Consider the following 19,814-nt stretch of genomic DNA (forward strand, 5'->3'; position numbering starts at 1 on the left):
TTTGTTGGAAGGGAGTTCTAAATTTTACCTACATCGTTAGTAAACAGGCACCAGCTGCATTATTAGCTTTGATAGTTTGGACAAGTAGTTTATTTGAAGATCGAAGTGTATTCAGATTGCTGTAGGGTAGAGCATGGCTTTCAGTGCTGGGGTTTTTTCTGGTTGGTGTAAAACTTTATAGGCAACTATCAGCTGGTTAAGCTGGATTAGGGAAGGTAATTCCAGCCACCCAAGAGATCTTAGATTGGTACAGTGATGTGTCTTGTAAGGCATGCCAGTGTCAAATCTGGCAATGTGATTGTAGCAAACTGATAATTTATTGAGTTCTGTTTTACCTAGGTTAGTCAGTAGAGGGGAAGCATATAGTAAGGCTGAAAGTAAATGAGAGCAGGCAATGGCAGTTTGAGTGGCTGATGTAAAGAAAGGCTTGATCTTGTAAATGTGACCCTAGTTTTTTATTAATGATTTTAATAGTTTTGTTAATGTGTATGTTGAATTTAAGATTATTGTCGATATTAACTCCTAATAGTTTTGTATGGGTGTCAGGAGAGATTGCGGAGCCATTGTTGGAGTATATAGAAAATGATAGGGGGTTAGACCTATAGGTGGGGGTAAAAAGTAGCAGCTTAGTTTTATTAGGGTTTAAGATCAGACGACAGTCAGAAAGCCATTTTTCAACTGTGTTAAAAGTTAACTGAGATTCTGAGCACAGATCTGACTCAGAGGAAGCTGAACATATCAGAGTGGAATCATCTGCATACTGTATGTAAGTTACATTTGGTATGACAGTATGGAGATCGTTAATGAATATAGAAAACTAAAGGGGTCTCAGTATGGATCCCTGGGGAACTCCCAGAGAATTAGGTAAGAGGGCAGATAGTTCCTTCTGCCATAGTACTGCCTGCTGTCTGCCATTCAAATAAGACTGGAACCAATGGAGAGCAGTCATGTCTAAGTAGATAGTTTTTAGGGTCTGGATAAGTAGGTGGTGATCGACCATATCAAATGCCTTGAACAGGTCTAAGAAGAGGGCTGAGGATAGTTTGTTATTACGGTTATGATTTATAGTATTAGAGAAAGCAAGGAGGGCTGTAGTGGTTGAGTGATGAGGCCTAAAACCATGCTGGGAGTTGGACAGTAAATTATTTTGGATAAGATGATGCATTAACTGCTTTTGGATACATTTTTTCAAAAGTTTGGCAAGCGGAGATAGTATGGCTATTGAACGAAAATTGGATAGTTTGGTGGAACTTCAACCTTTATGGAGTGGAATAACACAGGATGTCTTCCAGATGGAGGAGATAGAGGCTTCTGCCATGGACCAGTTGACAAGAATGGAAATAATATAGGTTATAGTATCAGCAGGTTTTTGCAGATACTCAGCGGGGAGATGGTCGGCTGACAAGGTCGTGGGTTTTAATTTTTTGAGTAGAGCTTGAATAAATGAAGTATCAACTGGATGAAATCTAAAAGAGTTGGGAATTTGAAGTACAGAGATTTGTAATAGGGGAGGTAGGAGGCAGTTGACTAGCTAGGGATTGGATGGTCTCGGTGAAAAAGCAGCTGAAGATGTTTGCAACATACTTGGGTAATTTATCAGAGGTGGCTGCAGGGGGTGGGGTGGATTAGTCTATTTATACTTGCCCAGAACTTTTTTGGGTTGTTATGATTTTTCTGTTGTAAATGGAAGTAATATTTTTCTTATCAAGTAAGACAGATCTTTTGGTTTCATTTCTTAGCTGCCAATACTTAGTTTGATCTAGGGGAGTTTTTGTGGTGCACCATAGGGTCCAGGCTTTATTTCTAAGGGCAATTCAGACTTGGTTTAATTAATAAGCCATGGTGCAATTTTTGATTTTACTCTGATGGAGCGTATGGGAGCATGATAATCCAAGATTTCAAGAAATTTATTATTGAAGTAAGCTACTTCTAGGGGTAGTTGTTTTAGGTCTTACCAGTTACAAGATTTAAGTTCTTCTTGAAAGTTGACTAGGTTGAAGTTTTTCTTGGTTCTTATAGTTCTGGGAATGGGATTATGGTGTTCTACAGCTTTATACTTAATTATATAGGTAAGGAAGTGATCACTCAAATCATCAGGAAGGGCACCTGAGGTATACAATTGGGGATGGGAATTAAGTATCCAGTCTAGTATACTTTATTTATTGCTAGGTTTACCTATCCTGGTAGGAGTTGAAATGGTTTGAGTAAACCCATAGAGGTTAATGTGGGTGGAGGGTGATTAAGAGGAGTAGGTGTTCCAGTGTATGTTGCAGTCACCAAGTACTATTGATTCCTGAGGGCAGTTACTGGACAATGAGTTGATACATTCTAGGGTAGTTACATTGTTCCCAGGAGGGATATACAGGCATACAATCCTGATACATTTGTTACTGTTTATTTATAGTTTAATGGATAGCACGTCTGCATTGTTTGTTGGACAAGGATGTAAGAGGTCAATGGAAACATTGAGAGAAAATTTATTAAATACAGCTACCCCACCCCCTTTCCTAGTAGACCTATTTAACCTAAGAATATAATACCTGGGTGGTAAGATTTCATTATCAGAAGTTGAAGGTTTTAGCCATTTTCTGATAGACAGAGTATATCAGGGGAATGAGTGGCTAGGAGGGCATGTAGTTCATGCACTTTGTTATTTAGGCTTCTGATGTTAAGGTGGCAAACCAATAGTGAGTTGAGGGGCTTATTAATAGGTGTTGTTTTGGGGAGGTAAGCTGAGAGGGGGCTTGTTCTGTTAAGGGTGGATGGGCCAGGGTTAGGATGGATGTCACCAGCTATTATTAGGTCAGTGTGTGTGTGTGTGTGTGTGTGTGTAGTGAGAGTTTCAAAAATTTATCTGAGTCTGTAATAGTTTCTGGTTTTAGAGCTGGTATATCTATAATAAGTAGGTTGATAGTTATTACAGGAAATGATGTCTAGTGTTGGGCTATTTATTAGGTGGTCTTTAAATATGGAAAGTATTGGGGTGGATGTTTGGTATTTTGAATACTGGTATCCTATATTCTTTAAAAATCATAGAATTACTTTATATTTATTTATTTGCAGCTCACAAGTGCAATAATCCTAGCCAGCATTTTTTCAGGCGTGACACTTATGTCTGTTAATGTCACTGAAAACAGTACAGCCTGCTCAGTTACATTAGGTTCATATAGTAGTAAAGAAAACAATTTGCTGTTACTCATACCTCTCCACTGCAGTGATTTTTGCAGAATGTCCAGATTTCTGCCTCATATTTTTGATCAATTTTTTTATAAAATTGTAGTTTTCTAGGAAATCACTGGCAAATAAAGACTTAATTCAGAAAATAATTACAGACATTTGAGCTTCAGACTTCATACCCTTCAGAAAATTCATGCTAATGCAAAGCCTGTTATTCTATCTATTTTCTAAGTTTGTAAGAGCAATATTTAAAAATTGTCCCTATTTTTGGTCCTTTGTCGGCCCCATTACTTATGGCTTTGTCCAGATTTCTTTTCTAAGAGGTTGAGAGAGGTATGCTGCAACTACAACTGTCTTCAAGTGAAGAATCATAGCCAAACAACTGGCCTTTGAAGAGTTAGATGTTAAGATTAAGGTACAGGATTGCTGTTTAATTAATTAAAAAAAAAATAATTTATTCTTGCAGGAAGGATCATTAAAACAGCTACTCACTGACAGGCCTAAAGATAAGATTATGGCAAAGATTTGTGTGTTTATGATACTCAATTTTGGTAGAGAAATGTTTGCTTTCACTTATTGCAAAATGTACCATTCTTTTTTAACTGTATACTATCAGCATACTGAAAGTATAATACCACAGAAAGCTTTAGCTTCTTCTGAAACATGACACTGCTGGATATGTTCTAAATATCTATGAAGACACACTGAATGTCTTTCAGCTTCTTCTGTTAGGAGTTGCCACAGTGGATCACAGGTCCACAGACTGATTGGCAGTGGAGTTTTTATGGTGTTGAGCTGCTAACCTGGCACCCAACCTTCACATAAGGTGCACACACACACACACACACACACACACACACACACACACACACACACACACACACACACACACACACAAGCACACCTACTGCACCTCTTTAAAACTCACACTAAAGTCTCATATTCTTCATAGAAACACAGCATAATTCACACTTGCATGTCATTTAAAACATTAATGCACTTCTATGGGTCCATTACGTCAGTAACCTGATGGAACCTGCATATCTTATGATGGTGACTTACTACTTAGTTAAACGATAATGTTGGGATAAAGTATAAAAATGACAGCCAGGCTAAAGTAACTTACCACTGTGAGCTCATTGGGAGAAGCACCATGCTGCAACAAAATGTTGATAATATGTGTATGTCCCTGCTGGGCTGCCTGATGCAATGGAGTGTATCCATTCTGCAGACAGTAGAGAAAAAAGTTAATAGCAAATTAAGGTTTAAACTGAGTTACATCAGTGAAATATAGTACTAAAAAAAACTACCCACCTTTGTTTTGGCATTTACATTTGCATTCTGTTTCAAAAGAAAGCGTACCATCTTCACATTTCCATAATGGCTTGCTACGTGTAATGGTGTGTATCCCATCTGTATTAAAAATAGAATAAAAGATAACACAAATCTTTTATTTACATTGTCATTCTGTGAAAAATAAAAAGTGTACTTATAAGCCAGAAAAACGTATTGTTTTAGTTTAGGAATGGCTCTGTATTTAACTGGTTGCAAAATAACACAATTCAAACTTTTTACATAAATATTCTGTTTAAAATAAGTATATTTAAGTATGTTTATAAGTAATTATATGCCAGAAAAATATATTTTTTAGAGTATGAATGAATATGTACATAAATGGTTGCAAGTTGTCATGCACACACAGACTACAAAATTGCCCTTTTGTGCTGCTGCAATGACTGTTTCAACACCTTTTGTAGTTTGTAGTTTTATAATACAAAGTAAAATCAAACTCTAAACCAACTTTGAAATTGAAAAAAAAAGCCAAAAAATGAAGCAGTAGCACTTAGCCATTTGAATCCTTTAATTGAACACAGTTAAAATCATTTAACACTTTTGTCCGAACTGGACTTCATCAGAGTGAATAACAAAATACCACTTACTCTCCGAAAAATACTGATGTAAGCCACCTTAAAACACATCTCATTGGATGACAAGACAACAACGTGAAGTAAAAAATTGATCTGTACTGAGTTCTTAAAGTGACATATGGTTAACCACTGTTAGACACTACAAAAAGAAATGGCAAGTACTAGCTCAACAATAAAATCATTGAATAATGTTCCACAGTCTAAAACATGAAGTTGAACAATGTTAAAATACAAGGAAAAGCTGTTTGAATCTATAGCACATACCATAATTGTGAACCATTCATATACATACCAGATAAAGTACAACCAGTACTAAAATACTTTAAATATATTGAGAAGACCTGAGGTGCCACAATAAACCTTTGGAGGACATCTCATTTAGACCATACCAATTAGTGGAATCTAACTTTGGTTGCCACCTCAGCTCCCTCCAATTCAAGCATGACCCCCCCTCCCCCCAAGTAATATCATCAACGCTAAGATATAAAACTTAAAGTGATGTGAAAAGCTGTCCTTAACATGTCTATACAAAGCATTGTTCAAATTGTTGTTAGCAATGTCATACATATGTGATAAATTTGCCTTTTTAAAGGATTTTTCTGTATTCCCAACATAGAAACAAGAGCAGGCCTAGCACTGAGCTAGGTAGACAACCCTGGAGCTGTAATAGCAGCATTTCTGATTCAGACAAACTTTTCTGTAGCCTGCTATAGCAAAAGTTGACCTCTCAAAAATATACTTATACTGAGTGCATCTACCACATTTAATCATCCGCCCAGGTTCATGCCCTGCATTTACTTTTTCAATCAATGTTTTAAAGGAAATACCTTTTTCTAAATACAGACAGAGCGGAAGAGCCGAGAACATTAAATTGTTCTCCCCTTATTTTAAAAACATTCCAATTTCTTTTAATTACAGCACTAAAGTCCATAGCATCCAAATTATAAGTAAGGACCAAGGCACTACTGAAATCCACCCTGTTGTCTACACTGGCTGCCACTAACCGTCTCCCTAAAATGGGACCAAACACTAATTGTTCTCTTTTGATAATCATTTCCCCATGACGTCTTGGACAAAACTAATTGGATATCCCAAACTCGTAAACATAGATTTCAGTTTTGAAGTCTTCTCCAGCAAAACTTAATATTGTGAAACCATACATACAAGTATTATCATTTGCCATTTTACTATGGCTCTTTTTTGATGAACAGGGTGCCAAATTTGAAATGCAATAATGAATTAGAATAAGTGGTTTTCATAAATATCATAGACTTGAATCTCTGCTAGGGTCTATTTTTTGAAAGAGTGACATCCAGGTAGTTCACAGATTCAAAAGGAGGATTGATAGCAAACTTTAAAAAGGAGGTTATGTTATTCAAATAACAAAAAAATTCCAAAATGCCATACATGCTACCCGTACAAAAAATAATAATGCCATCCAGGTAGCATCCATACATTAACCACTGTTCAAAAAAAGGGGAAGTCAAAACATTTCTGTATTCCCACTGGGCTATAACCAGGTTCTACTGTACTTTTTTGAACAGTTGAACTTCAAAATGAATGAAATTGTTCTTAAGTACAACCTCCATCAATTCTGTATTTAACTTGTCTCTAGAATAGTCAAAGCCAATATTCCTGCACAAATAATCATAAAACCATTCAAAACCGATGTCATGGGGAATGACAGAGAACAAATTAGCTACGTCGATAGTGGCAAAAATTATGTCCTCATTGAATAAGTCCTCAGTAATAGTGCTAAAAAAGACCCAGAAGTCCTTACATAAATGAACCCCCCCCCCTCAACAACCTGCTTCAAGTGCTGGTCAATGAGCTAAGCCAAATTAAATGTTTTTGATGACTTTGCATCGATAATTAGGTCACAGGGGTGGGTCTAATAAATTCTTATGGACCTTTGGTATCCCAAAGATCGTTGGACTTCTTGGGTTGGTCACCATAAGAAAATCCAACTCACCATGTGTAATAACATCTTTTGTTAAACAATCATTTAAAAAAACACATCAATGTTATAAAAGGCTATATTTCACTTATTTATAGAAACCTCTTCATAAGTGTCAGTGAACAGGATATCAAACATTTTTATCACATAGTCATTAGAATTCATGACCACAAGCCCACTCCATTTATCCTGTTTCATCACTCTTATCTGCCTATTGTTGATAACATGTTTCAACAAAATTACTTTACTTTCTGTTAGGCTAAAACATTTGGGAACAGACCTTCTTTTTAACACTTGTCTAATCTCATATTCTCCTATTTTTTTCAAACAGCGAAACATATAGGTGCAAAGGGGGAGTTGAACTTTCTTGATGTGTGGTATACATTAGAAATATGAGTGGCCCTACTGCCATTCTCACTAAAATATAAGCAAAAGTTCAATTTTTGTGTAAAAAGTTTCAAGTCCACTAAAATATTTTTGGGCACAAAAGTTAAATTATTTTAACTGTGTTCTATTAAGGGACTCGAATGGCTAAGTGCTACTGCTTTGTTTTCTGCCTTTTTTTCTATTTTTACGAACTACAATAATGTGACATTTCTGTCATCTTTATAGAAATTAAAATTAGTCTGGTATCCAGACATCTATCCCTGCACCTGTTCAATCACTGATAAATGCAACATAGTATTTCATTTTGTTTTAGTCATTAAGAAAAATGAACTGTAACATAAGGAGATATGTGTGGCACCACTTTAGAGTTACATTCTTTCAAACTGGACCATCTTTGGTATGGAAAGTTAGCACCTCTTTTTGTCAAGTTATGGAACTCCTTATAATAATAGTTGTAAGTGGATTTGTGAGTGACACAGCATGTGAGCTTTATAATAAACAGAAGAGGAATCAGCTGTGTGTATGTGTGTGAAATCAAATTACCTATTGATGGATATATTACCAAATAATATGGGGTAAAATCCATAAGCTTACTGTACCAGGTACATCAGAGTTGAGTTTGGAAAACATGTGGCAAATATTGCAGTCTTTAATGTACACATAATGTTAGGGAAGCTTTCTGCCTATATTCATAGCTGTGGGCCTCATCAGCACTCCTTCCACAAAAACTACCACATTTCCCATGTGAATCAGGGAGGTCACAAAATTGTACTCCTCTGAAACAAGGGGTACTGAATTTGCAGTTGACTCTTGAAGATATCCACACTCCTACACTGAAAACTGGCAGTCCTGGGATGTTGAATAAGATATGTACATATAGTTGCAGAGATTGCCATCCCGCTAACTAACATCCAGAGTGGGATCATGGTGAAATGAGGCCCTAGGTAGGGTAATGGATTTGAGCCCCCCTACAAACAGCACCCCCCAGCCATTCCAGTGTCCCATTACTTAGTTATTTCTCCATAGTTACCATAAACATTTTTCAAAACTGTCAGTGTGCATAGTATTTTCTTCTTTAATTCTACAATAATTACAGATATTTGGATTTAATTTAAAACTTTTATTTCAAATTTTATAGCACAAACACTGATAGACATTTGCTAAAAAAAACAATATAGTCTCACAATAAAAATAGACTTCACATTAATAGTAAAACTCTCTGACCTTGAAACTCACATTAATTGAAATGGCAATGAAAACCACATTAAAAGAAAATACATCTGGCCAGTGGTAAATAAATGTTATTGTTGGGCTGTTTTCAACCACAGGCCCCTTGTACACATTTTAGGACCATGCAGACCTACATAGGTTCTTTGATTCACTTTCTTGATTATACTAAATTATATTTTTTGTATAATACAGCATCACTTGTTAGTGTGTGTTTTAAATTTGTAGTTTTGAACATTTTTCCAGTAAGCAATGAAACAAAACATATGAACCGATAATGACAACACTGCCAATTTCAGAACATTTCAACCATAAAAGGCCACTCAATATCAGACAACATGCATACTTTCTGCAGAAGTAAAAGTCATCTACAAATTCAGTGCCTGCTGCCCTTAAAGAATAAATTGCATATGTTACATTAAAAAAAAGGTAATATTGCAATAGGGAATGGATGGCAAACCAACAATAGGTTCATAGTTACAAGGCATCTTATCCCAAGGTAGACTGCAGAACCTCTACTACCCCTTACAGTGAAACACATTATCCGCAATCCATTTACATGGTGTGGGAGTAGAACCCACAGCCTTCTGCTTCAAAAGCAAGTGAGCTACCTATTGTGTTACACTGTTTTCAAATTCTATAGCATAAACTTTTATGACCATTTGCTAAACAAAACAGTTGCACATTGAAAACAGACTTAGCAAGACACTTCTCTTCCCTTGAAGCTTACAATTCTTTGAAAATGCATGGAAACTCGGAAACTGAAAATTAAGGCAAAACAAAAATGTATGACAATAGTACTAAAACAAACCAGCAATAACTAGATGATGGCAATACAAATCATTGACATATGCAGTGAAATAACAGCAAGTACACTTATATAATGCATCAGACCACAGACAGATGCATGCAGCATATTTAGATCACAGCAGAAAAAGAATAACACAAGTAAAGGTACTAAATCACAGAGTTCTATCCAGAGTAGATTCTTTGAATCCGTGGAAGCATAAGTGTACATATATTCAGCCACCACAGTAAACACTAATAAGGCAATATGTGGTATCAGAATGAATGCCAAAAAAGTGTGTTGTGCTCTTACTAAAAAATGTCACACACACACACACTTTAACAAGGCAATGTTTGTTAAAACAGGTGTAAATAATTCTGATGGAATGTTCATTTGTTAAAGCAGGCATAAGTAATTCCATGTCCAGGCAGCAGAAGATGTAAGTAAGAGGCAGGCATAAATGCAGCAGGAACATTGCATTTAAATTCTGCACGGAGACACAAAAAAAGAACCATGCAACAGTTAGGTGTGTGCATGTCGACACGTGCAGGAACATACAGATGCAGAGGGCATTCTTAAAGAAGAAGGAACACCTTTAAAGAAAACATATAATGTATTTCTTTTACTTTTTTAATTAAAAAGTAAATGTTTTGGCAGACCCCCCCCCCCCCCCAACCAGTGGGCCCTAGGTGACTACCTAGGTCACCTAGCCCTGGATCTGGCTCTGCTAACATCCATATCCTGGCTAGAATGTTAAGCAAGACTTGTTAGCATTTGTATGGAGTGTAAACAGCTGTTACACTGTCCCTATGCAAGCCAGCAAAATCTTCACAAATGTCATAAGCAGCTGTGTTCATGAATTGCTTGGATGCAACTTGCATAACCCAACAGTTGAGCAAGATGGCCCAATAGTAATACTGTCCAACATAGTAAGCAATATACTGTGCCAGACAGAATGCATCTGTGTACATAAATGTGCATGTTTGCATGAGTGTGCCTGCAGCTTACTTGGTAATTCTGCTATATGCAATAGGCACCAGCAATGCCCCATCCTTGTAGCAGAACATTCCTCTAAGTCTTTAGTAACTTTATATCTTTCCTATCCATACAAATTAATTGAAAATAATCATAAAGTACACAATATATTTACACAAGTAAACTTACAAATAGCTGCATATATGAACTTTGCTTTTTACATAGCTCATTTACAGAGCAGTTTCATGAGTCAGAAGTAAAAAAAAAAAAAAAAAAGTACTCTGAACCCTACCCTTTTCCTTACCAAATATCTAGATATTTTTTTTCTTTATATAACCATCTTCATTTCTACTAAAACACAATCCCTTCTCTACTTGTTAAATTGTGGCCAGGACTCCAGCAATTAAGGAATATTTAGTGAAAGATTATAATCCTTTAACTTTATCAGAGATCTTTTTATTAAATAGTTAGTTGAAGAGTATCTTATTAATTCCAGGCACTACATACACATACATTCTTCATTTTCAAAAAGCAGTTGCTCATTCTTGATGTGATAATCACTGGTATCCAACTTCTACATTTCTATATTTTATATCATAATATTTGAAATGTCAAGGAAATGTGCCTGTTCAATTAAGCTCAGATAACACTGCACTATTAACAGCAGGGTAAATGACATAATGGGAATGTGTATTTAGTGGATTTGCAATTAATCTTATGGTTTTGTTTACTAATTATAGAAAAGATCTGCATGGGTTATCCAAAACAACCATTAAGATCTACACTCTGTCCCATCATGTTGGGGCAGATACTATCAAAATCATGATGGTACTAACAATTTATAGCAATACTGGAAAGCAGTTCCGTAAACACATTTCTTTTCTCTAGAATATATTTTCAGCCTTAGAGAATGACCCCTACACTTTGTCATATTAAAAATCATTACTAAGCAGTTTCTCCATCTTTACGACATTTCTGTCTTAGTCAGCTTTCTTAATGCATATACCATGTTAAGGATGAATGAAATCTCATAACATTTTCTTTAAGCATTTGTCTCCCCTGATTTTGCATCATTTCACTTATTACATCTAGATGTTTTTGCTAAGGAAACACATACAAAAAGATACCAGTACCTTGTTTTTGGTACTTCACATCCACTGAGATCATAAAGCTGTTTAGACTAAAGGCTCACAGCTCTTTCAATGTGTACTGTCATATACATCTATATTCTTTACCATACATAGGGTCTGTAAAACTAATGAGACTTTTGTAGTCTGAATTTGAATAAACCTGAAAACCACTGAGAACAATTGCACTAATTAGCTTAGCTTTGCAAGCCAGGAAATATGGCATTCTGGCTGACTTGAGGAAGGAAGGAAGATTGAAGACAGGAAATGAAAATCAAAATGTTACTTTTTTAAAATGCTGTATTACTTCAGCTATTCCTTTATCTTTCTGCAAGAACTTTTCTCAAATATTATAATATGTATGTAGGAAACGTGTAAAAGCTGCTGCAAAATAATCAGTGAGATTTTTGCTGATAATTCTCTCAACTTCCATGTAATTTTGATCTGACAAGATGGGCAAGGGTATTAAAATCACATCAGTTACTCTATCACAGAGAATTGTGGGCAAGAAGTAGTTTTCTAGGAAGACAAATCATATTAGTATGTTTGCCTTCATAAGAGCAAGCATAGTTAATTGACAATTTAAGTTATTACGCTGCTGGCAGTTTTGGGTTGTGTAGAAATTCAAGGCAAAAAAAAAAAATATATATATATATATATATATATATATCTACAGTGGATATAAAAAGTGTACATGCCCCTGTTAAAATGCCAGGTCTTTGTGATATAAAAAAATGAGACCACAATAAATCATTTCAGAACTTTTCCCACCTTTAATGTGACCTATAACCTGTACAATTCAATTGAAAAACAAGCAATTATTTTAGGGGAAAAATATAAAAAATAAAAAACGTACGAATAGCTGGTTGGATAAGTGTGTACACCCTTAAACTAATACTTTGTTGAAGCACCTTTTGATTTAATTACAGCATTCAGTCTTCTTGAGTACACATCTGCCATCAATTAAAGAGACTCTGATTAACCTCAAATAAAGTTCAGCTGTCCAGTAGGATTTTCCTAACATTTACTCAGTTGTCTGCTACAGCAAAAGCCATGGTTCGCAGAGAGCTTACAAAGCATCAAAGGGATCTCATTGTTGAAAGGTATCAGTCAGGAGATGGGTACAAAAAAATTTCCACAGCACTGGATATACCATGGAACACAGTCATCAAAAAGTGCAGAAAATATGGGACAACAGTGACGCTAGAAAGAACTGGATGTCTGTCCAAAATTAATGAAAAGACAAGATGAAAACTGGTCAGAGAGGCTGCCAAGAGACTTACAGCAACACTGAAGGAGCTGCAGGAATTTCTGACAAGTACTGGTTGTATACTACATGTGACAAAAATCTCCCATATTCTCCATATGTCTGGACTATGGGGTAGGCTTGCAAGATAGAAGCCTTTTCTTACACAGTAAAACATCCAGGCCCAGCTAAAATTTGCAAAACCATACATCACGTCTCCCAAAAGCATATGGGAAAATGTGTTATGGTCTTATGAGACGAAGGTTGAACTTTTTGGCCACAATTCCAAAAGGTACGTTTGGCTCAAAAACAACACTTCACATCACCAAAAGAACACCATTCTCATGGCGAAGCATGATGGTGGCAGTATCATGGTTTGAGGTTGCTTTTCTTCAGCTGGAACTGGGGCTTTAGTCAAGGTGGAGGGGAATTATGAACAGTTCCAAATACCAGTCACTTTTGGCCCAAAACCTTCAGGCATCTGCTAGAAAGGTGAAGATGAAGAGGAATTTCACCTTTTAACATGGCAATGACCTCAAGCATACATCCAAATCAAAAAAAGAGTGGCTTCACCAGAAGAAAATTAAAGTTTTGGAATGGCCCAGCCAGAGCCTAGACCTGAATCCAATAGAAAATCTGGGGGTGACCTGAAGAGGGCTGTGCACAACAGATGCCCTTGCAATCTGACAGATTTGGAGCACTTTTGCAAGGAAGAGTGGGCAAATATTGCCAAGTCAACCATGCTGATAGACTCCTACCCAAAAAGACTGAATGTTGTAATTAAATAAAAAGGTACTTCAACAAAGTATTAGTTTAAGGGTGCACACACTTACACAACCAGCTTATTGTACATTTTTTACTTTTTATATTTTTCCCCTGACAGATTTTTTTGTTTTTCAATTGAATTGTACAGGTTATAGGTCATGTTAAAGGTGGGAAAAGTTTTGAAATGATTTATTATGGTCTCAATTTTTTTTATATCACAAAAACCTGGCATTTTAACAAGGGTGTGTACACTTTTTATATCCACTGTATATATACATGGGTCCCCTTCAGATGATCGAACTTTTAAAAGCTTGACTTTCATATGGGTGAGTCCATATTATCAAACTTTTAAAAGTTCGAACGGTCTAAATGAAGATCTCCATACAGTGCAGAATGTGAAGATTTCCCTTTTCCACAATGAAGTGTGTCCTCGGAGTTGGTATATTTAAATACCAGGGGGGTGTGGGGGGTGCATGGGGGCTTGCCCCCTGCTAGAAATGTTTATTTATTTTTTTACATTTTCGAACTATTAAATGTTCAATCATATGGTCTCGACCATATGAAAGTTGAACATTTGAAAGTTCGATCATGTATAGTAGACCCATATATATACATTTATATACACAGATACATATGCATGCAGACATACATATACATATGTACACATACATATATATACATAAATCAGTTTCTGCCCATAGTGGTTCTTTAAAGAGGAATCAAAAGATTACTAAATGTTCCTGCTGGATATCTGCAGGAAGATTGAAAAATATTACCATGTTTTCATATCAAGCCTCTAGTACCCGGGGATTAACATTTATAACAGCTACCTGTATGGTATTTGGTATCCTTTCTGTAACACATTATAACACCAAAGTCAACCTCTTTTGTTCAGAAAATATTGAAAGTTTCTGTTAATATTCAACAATGATTAATCCATGCAAATTATTTTAATAATAAACTACCATTTTCTGCTACCAATGTGGGATAAAAAATTAGAGTTTATTTAATCACTTAATTAGCAATAGCACAATTTTCAAGAAGCATACTTAATAATTTAATTATTTGCAAATGTACAGATTAATTATAACTAATGCACTGATTAATGCATAAAAAGAACAGAATGATAAGTGACACATGAACACTTTTTAAAACCATAAAAAGAAGGTTAACAAAGCACAAAAAGTGTTTCCAGAATAGAACTGACTATCTGCAAAATACAGCAGTAAGTAATAAATAAACTGATACTAATTGCTAACAGACTGTGCACTCATTTTCTGGACCTGAGAGCTGCATTTAGATGTTTAGGATTATTCAGTACTGCCTATTCCCTGGCTCTGAATTTTGTGTTTTTGATCACTTTTGGAATCAGTGCCACATGCTAGTTTAGGGAGTTAAATGATTCAAACTGCCCTGCAGATATACAATACAAAGTTATGGTCTTATTTGTTTGTCTTTTCTTAATCTAATGCAGTGTTCAGTTTCAAACACAAACGTACTCAGATATCGTTTTTTTTTGAGCTTGCAATAATGCCCACCTTTAGCGATATAAAACTACCTACAATGAAATAAAAAGGACATTCCCCTTCTTGGAAATATGCAGTTACCTAAATTATTCCATAAATTAATATCTGTAAGAATTTGCAGATCTGAAAGTACTACAAGACAAGCTTGATACTTTGGTCATGCAGAACTACTTTATTATGAAGATAATTAACATTCTGGTGCAGGGCAATTCTGCAGAATACTATACCACCAAGACAACAAACAGTCCAACCTTTTATTACTTAGCGCCTCGGCTATACAGCCTTCACAAAGTAAAATAACATAAAAAGCATCAAGATTATATACACCTAAGCTTTGCAAAACACACCCACTGCAATTAATCAATTAAGTTAAATTAAATTACATATTTCCAGTCACATTCTTTATTTAACCCTAAGGGTTCCAAACTGTTAAACTTTAAAATATATAGTGTCTCCTTTTTACATAGTTGAACATCCAAATTCACTAATTCCCCCAAGAATATGTCAATCTTTTCCAAAACACAACCAATAATGTGATTAGGGTTACAATTATGAAATTCAGAAAAATGACTACCAAGGGGGCTATCAATTCTGCAGAATAATCAGATAGCAGGTGTCTTGCATTCAGTCTTAGTCATATGCTCAGCTTGGTGAGATGACCCATCAACATCAACTGGACTGCACAAAGGCAAAGTGTGGATCATTGCCCTAAATGGTCATTTTTGTGGGCCACAGCATAGCATGCCACAGGAGGAAGTACAGACCACAGGATCAGTTGTAATGAAACATACAGAACGGCAACAAATAATGGCATATAGGGAAAAAATAAAAGGTCTGTATGATAAGCAGGAACCTAAACATTAACAGAGAGTTCTACATTTCAAGGCAGATGAATTATCTGCATATGTTCGCTCACATACTATATTGTGCAGTGCATCAATTTAAAAATGTGCATGCTTCACTTTGCTGCATAAAGTTTTTTAATGCAAAAGGGTGCATTTTAAGATCCAGTTCACAATCACCTGGATTTCAGCAAGATTATTCCCGTCTTGGCCTAGTGCAAATGAACAGGCCTTCAGTACAGGGTCTAGACTCTTTCACTGGTCATTCTGTACAGAGGAGGCGGTACTACTCCCTGGCAGGTTGGTAGCAACCTTCATTAGATAGAACTACCAAATTAGGTAAGTGTTCCATACAGTAAAGTTCTTAGCATGAGCTAAGCAAGCATTGCTGTGCATAATTTCTATTCCAACAGTCTGTTCAGCTTGTCAGTATAAAACTTAAACTGCGTAAAGTGAACTTCATCAGTTGCAGAAGGCAGAAACAAGGGCAAAGAATTGCTTCACAAAAAGATGATAACATGCAGCTTATCAGCATGCTGCCGACACAGGACATTGATGCCATACAGTCAGTGCAAAAGCTGGATACACAAGTGAAGGACCAGCAAAGAAATCAAGTGAAAATTATAGATCAAAATGGGGTTGAATTGCAGCTGTCATAATATTATGCTGGTGCATGAATATGCCCATACCTGTCCATGCATCTTTCTAATGAGAATCCATGGACACCAAAACTAACAAATTCTGTTCTAGTACTAACATTATCTGGCACTTTCTGTGCCAGCTTTTCCACTGATACTCCATGCAGATTCTACTAGCTTCCTGTATTATGTGGATGCAATGACTGAATGGAGCAAACATCTTCTACCCTTCAGTTCTACAGTCTTAAAGTCTTTTGAAGGCCTACTTGGAAGTACAAAGTATTTAGGCTACTTGTGATTAGACTGCAAACTGCTGAATTTCAATATGCAAAATAAAGCAGAATTAATCATTACACTGAACAGGTATATCTGGAATACATATAACACATTAAGGTCACATTTCTGTAGCACTCAGCTGAACAACACACAACAGTAGTCTAAGTTATTGTTACTTACAGATACATTGCAAAGTATTGAAGGAGAACATACAGAAATTTAGACATGGCAACAGCTACATGAACAACTGGCAGCAGGCAAGAGAAAAACAAGTTAGGTTAAAAAAAGACGGCTGGCATTGCAAATAAGGTTGGTTTAATTATTGTTACTGATTTGGGATAGAATAGGATTCATTTCTGTTGATCAACAGATGGAATATATATTCTTCTGTTAAAATGGCAGGGCTATACTTCAGGTAAAGCAGGCAGGTGTTTAGTAACAATTAGTGACACAACACAGAAAGTTGATGTGATACCATATGATACCATAAATGTCTTTCTGGAAAAGATGATTTTAAGAGATAAGAGTGCAGTCATCTCTGTGACATAAGGAACTAAGGTAGCCTAGATCATTTTTTAAATACATATGACACACTTTATTACACATTTGTATCAGTTAATCAGAAAATAAAATATTCTATATTTACCTTACAACATTTTTGTGGAATACTAAGAGAATCAGAGATGGTACAGGCATGCAAAAATAAGTAAGAACAACAAATCATAGCCGATAATCATGCGAGAACAAGGTGAAGTGTTATAAGGATATTGTTTACAAAACACAAGACAGATCACATGATATGGAGACAAGGAGTTTTAGCAGCATTCCCTTAAAGACCTGGCTTGAGATATTAAAGGTCCAGTTCACCATTACCTTTTCATGGTAGTGAAGGCAGGCATTGCCTTTTTATGTCATTGGCTAGTTATCAGTTTAGAAAAATGCAGGTTTGAGAAGATAACATTCTAACAAATTTTCTTTTCAGGTAGGTGCAACATTACATATCCCACATGGTGAGATATCAGGTGAAAGGCTACAAGCCCTGGAGAGGAAATCTGAGCTTTTAAAAGGTATGACATCTCGCCTATTTTAACTTGTCTCTTCTTTCACAAAGGGCATAATGTGTAGGAGAAAAGTATGGTATGGGATCATTCACATATGAATTATGTCAGAGATGACTTTCAAGATTTGCTGGTAAGGTTACATTCTAGTTTGAAATTGATGGCATACATGCCAATAATTTGTCTGAGATGGCCAGAAGCTATTCCAGTGCTGAAGACACAGCAGGCACTAACAATTGACTCTATTATTACTGTACATCAGGGAATTATTTAACAAGCACACTGTACAATATTTAAATCAGTGGAACAGGATGTAATAGGGGCTGTGAATATGGAATACGGTATCATTAAGAGGTTATACTGCAGAAATGCTTAAAATAGGAAGATATATGAAAAAAGATGATGGTTATCAGTACAAAGGAAAGATAATTCCATCGCATTGTAAGAAAACCTCACAGCAAGATTTAAAAGCACAGCTGTCAGAAAAATTACAAAAAGGATGGTAAACATTATAATGTACAAGTCTGAATGAACTGTTTTATAATACCAATAAAAGGCTAAAGGTAGTGTTTAAAGGGCTGTGTGCAATCACTAACTCATCTAATGTGCATGGGAGTGAGAAGAGAGAGAGCAGTAAAAGTGGAGATGGGGAAGAGATGGAAAACCTGTCATCTTTAGCATAGCAGGAGACAGTGAGTCTCAGTGTTTGACCTGGCCTGCACCCTCTACTAGACAAGCTTGGGAAAGAAGCAACCTACCTATATGTAAATATCACCAGTATGCCTCACACCTACTGACGAAGACCACAGGAAGTTAGGATGGCCACATCAGTGATAAAAATACTAATTCCAGTTCCTTCCACACCTGACAACTGGCACAGCTAAGAAACTGAAACTGACAATAACTAACTGAATGCATACATATATAAAAGGCATGGCTGTGGCCACTGCCTTCAAAAAACTATGTATAATTAATAGATGGGGAGTTTAACAGAAGGTCATGGCTCATAAATGAAGTAGCAATGGAGGACTCAAAAAAAGTATAAGTAGAATAAAAAAGTAGGATGTACAAAAAATCTAAAGATATTATGTTGCACACACACAACAGACTCACATAGCAGGTAAGAACTACTGCCACACTTAAACTGCCCAAGTATTTTTCATAAGTGTCCCTTTTCAGGGGCAACCCAGAAGAATTGTCTAGTCAAATGACTTATTCAGAGTCACACAGTAGGGAAATGGAGGTCTAAGGAATCAAACCCTGTACCCCTGAGTAATGAAAGCAGCTTGTTAACCAGCTCATAGCCTTAATCCTTCCAGATAAGTTGCACAGCCTGTTCAACCAGCAACTTTTTTCTCTGTCTTTCTCTCTAATTCCCACGCTCATAAGAAATATCTTACATATTTCCTATGTATTCTTTAATGTAGTTACCATTCTTGACCACTTATCAAGAACCCTGTTCCAGTGATCCCCCATCCTTTCTGTGAAATATACTTCCCTGTGTCTCATCTCTTCCTATCTGCATACTTTTTATCCCCATTCTGCTTCCTATTATTCTCATGAATTTTTAAAAATGGTAGATATCTGAACTATACATATACCACAAATATCACAAATGCATGTAAAAGTTTGTATTGAGAGCACAGCAGACATTCAGTGCCCTTGTATCTGACAATCATAACTCCATAGATCCTCAACCCCTTTTTCCCATTTTGTACATGGGGTCGGGGTGTCACTTCAACAGTGACAATCATCTTGAGCCAAGGTTTACACAACCGGGTGGCTAGCCTTGCCATGGTAGTTCATCTGTATCACTCACTTGCACACACACTCGCACCTATGGCCAGTTTAGTGTGTCCAATCCACCTACTGCATGTCTTTGGAATGTGGGAGAAAAC

The 19,814-nt window shown here is 36.1% G+C and overlaps 1 protein-coding gene across 7 annotated transcripts in view; it reads right to left on the reverse strand.

Annotated features, from left to right (window-relative positions):
* Window positions 1-19,814, reverse strand: part of ANK3 (ankyrin 3) — a 2,432,060-nt gene that overhangs the window by 850,268 nt on the left and 1,561,978 nt on the right. For all 7 annotated transcript variants that reach the window (XM_044056400.1, XM_044056402.1, XM_044056401.1 and 4 more), the window contains 2 exons: window positions 4,492-4,590; window positions 4,304-4,402 (listed from right to left, as the gene is read on the reverse strand). In XM_044056400.1, coding sequence (XP_043912335.1) covers window positions 4,304-4,402; window positions 4,492-4,590 — 198 coding nt within the window. The remainder of the gene's footprint in view (window positions 1-4,303; window positions 4,403-4,491; window positions 4,591-19,814) is intronic.

Source organism: Protopterus annectens, chromosome 14.part0 (genome assembly GCF_019279795.1).
Source record: "Protopterus annectens isolate FY-2018-M chromosome 14.part0, PAN1.0, whole genome shotgun sequence".
Lineage (NCBI taxonomy): Eukaryota > Metazoa > Chordata > Ceratodontiformes > Protopteridae > Protopterus > Protopterus annectens.